The sequence below is a fragment of the Archocentrus centrarchus genome, chromosome 22, assembly GCF_007364275.1.
Source record: "Archocentrus centrarchus isolate MPI-CPG fArcCen1 chromosome 22, fArcCen1, whole genome shotgun sequence".
In the NCBI taxonomy this organism is placed as follows: Eukaryota; Metazoa; Chordata; class Actinopteri; order Cichliformes; family Cichlidae; genus Archocentrus; species Archocentrus centrarchus.
The window spans coordinates 10,306,472-10,312,614 of NC_044367.1; the positions used below are offsets into that span (position 1 = coordinate 10,306,472).

The 6,143-nt window shown below is 43.4% G+C and overlaps 1 protein-coding gene across 1 annotated transcript; it reads left to right on the top strand.

Annotated features, from left to right (window-relative positions):
• Window positions 1-273: 273 nt before the first annotated feature.
• Window positions 274-5,753, top strand: rps6kl1 (ribosomal protein S6 kinase-like 1). Its single transcript, XM_030719036.1, has 12 exons — window positions 274-350; window positions 1,049-1,158; window positions 1,302-1,464; window positions 1,724-1,848; window positions 2,059-2,151; window positions 2,423-2,470; window positions 2,780-2,912; window positions 3,077-4,525; window positions 4,614-4,703; window positions 4,879-4,961; window positions 5,067-5,162; window positions 5,276-5,753. The coding sequence occupies exons 2-12, from the start codon at window positions 1,075-1,077 to the stop codon at window positions 5,384-5,386; spliced, it is 2,475 nt and encodes an 824-aa protein (XP_030574896.1). The 5' UTR covers window positions 274-350; window positions 1,049-1,074; the 3' UTR covers window positions 5,387-5,753.
• The last annotated feature ends 390 nt before the right edge of the window (window positions 5,754-6,143 follow it).

Genomic DNA, 6,143 nt, shown 5'->3' on the forward strand with positions numbered 1-6,143 from the left:
GTGAATAATTCTAAATGTGATTTTTAGTACTAATGTGGAAAAAAATCTATTATTTAAAAAAATAAAATAAAATCTGGGCTGAGAACAGCCTTGAGCCAGTCCACACAAAAACAGCGCTGTCTCTTTAAATCTTCCAGCATCTGTCAGGATGAGAGGGGGAGGCGGTGGTCTCTGTGTGAATCGGTACCTTAGAGTGACATCATGCTCAACCAATCAGCAGCCTCGCCTGAGCTCTTTCGTCTTGTCCTGCTCGTGGGATGATGTGTTCTGGTTGCTAAAGGCACGGGCTGCTGCTGATGCTGCTGATGCTGCTGGGGCGCAGGATCCAGGCCATGCTCGCCTTGCATCAGGTACACAGTGTGATTTTGTGCGGGTGCACGTGTTTTCTACGGTGTTAGTGCATTTATGTATCATGATAAACTGCTAGCTTACTGAGTATGGAAGTGAATGTTGGGAAGATGATGGATTATAATGGAGGAGACTGGAGATGGGTCTGTGTGGCTCACACTCCTTAGATGCTGACGCCTCCACGGCTGGACGGGCAGTGTATGTGTTGATGTTTCACTATAGGATGTATTGGGGAGGAAAATAATGCAGGATCTTCATATATGGGAGGTTTTCCGAGGTGCCATAGTTTCCAGTGGCACACTGGTAATTAATTTGTGTATTGTAACATGGATTTATGGCATAATAGAAATGCAATCAAGATTCTTGTTAGCAAATACTTTTCTGCTCTTCGGAAATGATCAATTTCATGTGATTTGTATAAGTGTGGGAGTGGACGTTCAGGGTTTTTTACAAATTTTTTTTATAGCATATTCTATTGGGAATACTTGTGTCTACCTTTAATTTTTTTTTTATCATGTTGTAAGAAAAAAAAATTATTTATGAGATATATGGCTATACGCCTCAGTGCTCTCAGTCATCTCTCTGTCATCTTGGACATTTTCTGCTCTGCTTCTTTCCATTCATCAGCACTAGTAGGGACAAGCTTGTACTCACTTCCTGTTCTGCTCTGAAGGTTAACTCTTTGTTTGCACTCGCTCAGAGGAACATGCCTTGCTGTAAAGACCCATGCTTTGGAGTCACTGGGAACAGACGCACTCTGATTCCAGTGATTGCCGACAGAGATGCATCTTGCTGTTGATAAGAGCAAAGGTAAACTAACTAGCAGTATGAATAACTTACCCAAGTTTAAGATTCAGTTTCTGTTTCTATTATGATTAGGCAGCTGGCTTGTATCTCAGCTGGGTTTGAATTTAGTTCCACTGATTTAACAGTCATTTCTCTGTTATGTGCAGGCCCATCCGGACCAAGACAAGACAGCAATGGCAAAAAGAGATTACTTGGTGGAGGCGGCCAAGCAGATCCGCATGGCACTGGACAGTGAGGTGAATGAGGACTATGAGGCAGCTTTCAGTTACTATAAGAATGGCGTGGACCTACTGCTGAATGGGGTTCAGTGTAAGTGGAAAATATTTGGCTCTTTTTCTGCGTGACAGAGTGAATGGGGAACATGGAAATGCATGTTTGCACAAGACATGTGATGGGATGATGTGAATAAGTATAAAAACAGGAAGTCACAAACCAAAGGTTAAGCACAGATTTGCTTGCTGGCCAGATATTTTAGGTGCTGTTTCTTAGATCAAAGGTTAATTTAATTATAAAAGCAACGGTTTTACTCACTTTTATTGGTGCGAGATTGAGTTGAATTGTTTTACAGTGGACCCAAACAAGGATCGGCGGGAGGCTGTGAAAAGAAAAACAACCCAGTATTTGAAGCGAGCGGAAGAAATCTTTATAACACATCTGCAGGATAACCTGGGAAAGGGGAGCTCTCATTTAGGGGTAAGGCGATCATCGTTTGCTGTTATTTGGATAAAAGGCATCATGTTCATTAGTCCGTGTGCAGGGTGGTAGCACATTTAAGTTGCATCAAAATGTCAGCATTCATTTGCTTGCACTCTTGTCAAAGGACAAAAAACATTTAGTGCCTACTGTCACAAACTAAGTTTCAAATTCTTGCTTGAGATTTGGTTCATTATACTGCGTCATCAGGGCTACAGCAGTCTGAGATTCCGCCCAATCAGACACCTGAGTTCACCTGTAGAGGATCTGGAGATGTGCAAGGTTGTGGGAGTGGCTGATAAGGTATGAAAGACTTCTCTTTTAATTTTGATTTTTATTGTTTCTTTGTATAGAGGCATGTATGTATTTCAAAGCGATGCCACACACCACAGCATTTATACCCTAAGCTCCTTTGGAGTGTCCATCATGTGCCTATTTGCTCTCCTTGCAGTACACAATGAAAATGTAAATGATCAACTGCACTCCAACCTTGAAGGATGTTGCCTTGAAATATACTGTAATAATTTACCTGCTTTTCTGTGGTAGCCTGAGGGTCTCATTTGTCATTCTTAAGGTCCTGATTGTCCAAAGCATGGTCAACAAGGAGATGTTTGTTGTAAAGGTGAGTATGCGCTCTAGAGTAACACGTTAATTGTTGTATTCTGCGGGATGCTCGTCAGGGATGCTCGTCTTCCAGGGTATCACCCCGCATTAATTAGCCTAAGAGCTCTCACCTTTTTAGCCAGTGCTACTGCATCTCATATTTCAGTGCACAGATAGACACTGCAACAGACAGACACTTGTACCTAAAGGGGCAATCCAAGCAGTGGTTAATCTATGTCTGAATGAGCAATAATGCATACATTTTCCACCCTCTAGAAAATGCTCATTTACTTTTATAACTATATGAGTCATTATGCCTATGTTCCAGAGCCTGGTTAAGTCTAGCTGGGAGAGCAGAGACCAGCCAACCATCATTCCTCAAGGGGTGCCATACATGGTTAAGCTGCTTAGATACTACGTCAGCGAGGATGCCGTATATCTGCATTTGGAGCATGTCAAAGGTGAGCTTTTGATCGCTGCTCTCACTGCTGCTGAAACAATGTTGGATGAATTTTGGAGCTTAAAACTGTGCTTAATTATAATTCGCACTTTTGCACAGTATCAATAACAACAATAGAGTGTAATATGTGGTTTTGGTTTTTCTTGCATTGTTCGTTCTCTGTAGGTGGGAGGCTCTTCTCCAAGCTGCATAAGCTGAGAAACGAGAAGGGTAAGGAACACCCGGAATGCTTCACATCTCGGCAGCACAACATCAAGCTGAAGGCCAGCCGCACCTCGCCCTCAATCAACACAGACTACCAGCAGAACAAAAGAACAGCGGTGATTCCTGAGAAGCTAAGCGATGAAAGCCCAGATGCAGACTTCCCAATCTCATGGGATGAGACTCAGCAGCGGCTGGAGAGCTGCGGGACTCACTCCTACATCGAGGAAACGGGTTGTCTGCAGAACACGCGCTCTGCAGCATCTTTTTACACCAAGCTTGATCGACTCACTCTGCTGTCTGGCCCAACGGGGACACAGGTCAAAACTCATATCCACCCACCAGCTCCTAGTTTGTGTTTGCACTCTAGTGAAACTCAGGAAAAGCCAGCTCTTCCTCTCTCCTGCACTCGTGTCAGTCAAGCTCTCGATGTCATGTCGGAGCTCCATAAAAAGACAGCTGGAATGGGGCTGTTAGAGTGCAGCTCCGATTTTGAAGTGGCTTGGAAAGCTGCGGATCCAGTGCACAACTGTGAGAAAATAAACCCCTATGCAGTGACTGATGATGAGTTACCCCTAGAACGAACTGCACCTCAAACAAATCAGGACTTATTTATTAAAGCAGGATCACCAAACAGTGAAAATATTTTGAGTTCTTCTCCTGCCATTTTGCATCTTCCTCTTCATTGCCAAACCCAGATCCATGGCAGGGCATCGTGGGATATGAATGGCTCTCCCCAGGGATCTGTTTTAAGTGGAAACTCTGCTGAAATAAACACAAAGCAAGAAAGCAGCAGTCCCACTGTAGAAGAAAGAAATGGGATGGTAGTCATCAGAAGCACAGACAGAGCAGTATTTTCTGACTATACAGATACACAACTCACCTCAGACAGTTCTTGGACTTCCTCAGCTTCCCTCTGCCACAATATTCCAGAAAAAAAACATGTATTTTCACGGGTTCCCTTGGCTCTTTCAGGAGTTGATTATAAAGGAGACGCCTGCTCAAGTGAGGCAAAAGGTGTAGATGGTGTAGAGGAGGCCTGTGAGCTGCTAAGCCCTGGAGAAAAGTGTGTACCTCCAACAGACAGATCATTTGTAGGCTGGTTCTCCTCTGGCTCGCATGGAGCCCCACCTAACAGGAAGAGAGAGGATGTGGATGGTTTCCTAAAACCAGAAAGACCAGATGATCAAAGAGAAGACCAGATCATAGAGGTGGATGGCTGGTGCCACCTGCCTCGATTCCCTGTCAAGTCCCCTGGACCTGCAGATAAATCCATGCAGACCTGCTGGGGCCTTCCCGAGAATGAAGTGCGTGTCTGGGGGGCACAGATCTTGTTGGCCCTGGAGAGCCTGCATCAGCAAGGTATCCTGTGTCGGGATCTTAATCCTAGAAATGTTCTGCTCACTGGCAACGGTGAGTCTATCAAATACAGCACCAGTGAAAGACCGCATGAAGAAAACCGCTCTCCATTTGAGATTAACTTGCTATAATGTTTTCACAGGAAAGGTGTGTCTGACATTCTTCAGCCAGTGGAGCGAGGTTCAGTCAGAGATTAGCTCCAAAGCCATGGAACAGATGTACTGTGCTCCAGGTAAAACTTTACTCTGAGCTGACACCCGAGCTTACGCCTTAGCACAAACTGCCACCTAGTGGCAATGTGTATTTGGTCGGCTGTCGGGCACTTCACATTACAAATGAATATAAAGACATAACAAGAAACACACTTTGGAGAAATGTCAGACATAATTCAAACTCATTATTGACAGAAATCGGTGGAGTGTCCAGGATTACAGAGGCCTGTGATTGGTGGAGTCTTGGGGCTTTGCTGTTTGAACTTCTTACAGGAATGGTAAGCTAAAAGCTCTACAAGCATATTCATAATATAACAGAGTCTGACTTATTTTTTGTATTATGCAATCATCCCTAAAAAGTATTGGTTCTCATTCTTCTGCAGCCTTTGTGGCAGCTCCATCCAGCAGGAATCCACTCCCACACTCAGCTGCTCGTCCCCGACCACCTGAGCGCTGCAGCCGCTTCTCTGCTCACTGAGGTTAGAGTTAAGAGTTGCAACACCTGCAGGGCTTTTGTTATAAAGAGCATGTTCAACAAAACTGACATGTGAGCAAATATTTTAACTGTAATTGCACTCATATCGCCCTGCAGCTGCTCCAGTTTGATGCTGGTTATCGCCTGGGCTCTGGAGGTGGGGGTGTAAGTGACATCAAATGTCATCCCTTCTTCAACGGAGTCTCCTGGAAGGCTCTGAGCTGCTAGCAGGACACGATCCCTGCGTGTTACACCGGATTTGAAAAAGAACACTGGGCTGAATCCAAGCATCCTGATGTGGCCCTAATGGTTGCAGCAGCATACGCTGGTTTCAGCAGAATGTTGTGGTTCCCAAAGAAATATGACGTAATAAAAACTGAAAGACAAAATGGTGAACTGTCCCATACACAGTGAAACAGATGGATTATTTTAAACGCTTGAGATGGAACGTAAAATATATTTGATGTGATTTTGATAGTTTTACATATCAACTTCACTATCACCACACATGAAACCTGATGCCAACTAAACCTAACTTGTGACAAAAAAAATTGGACTACTTAATGTAGAAAAACAATGATGAACAATGAATAAATAGGCAATAAACTGTTGGATATCCCTTCCTGTTATAAAGCCTTTGTCATTTTGGGGTGTCATTGATAGAAAGGCTATTTGTGCTTTCAAAGACTGACATAATTTTAAGTTTCAGCTTATTCAAATCAATTTAATAGGGGCCCAAAACATAATACATGAAATACATATAATTTGAATAATTTCAAAGACAAATTCCCATATACTAACCTAGATCTCTAAAATCCTAAGTATAGTAAAACTAATCCAATACATCTAGATAGTGACACATAAGAATATAATTAAGCTATGCAGAAGAGCATCTCTGAATGGACAACATGTTGAACCTTGAAGCAGGTGGGCAACAGCAGCAGAAGACCACACTGGGTGCCACTCCTGTCAGTGAAGAACAAGA

Coding starts and splice junctions, on each gene's coding strand:
- rps6kl1 (XM_030719036.1), top strand. CDS start 1,075: ATGCTTTGGAGTCACTGGGAACAGACGCACTCTGATTCCAGTGATTGC. Junction 2,152..2,422: donor TTGTGGGAGTGGCTGATAAG/GTATGAAAGACT, acceptor GTCATTCTTAAG/GTCCTGATTGTCCAAAGCAT. Junction 4,962..5,066: donor TTGAACTTCTTACAGGAATG/GTAAGCTAAAAG, acceptor ATTCTTCTGCAG/CCTTTGTGGCAGCTCCATCC.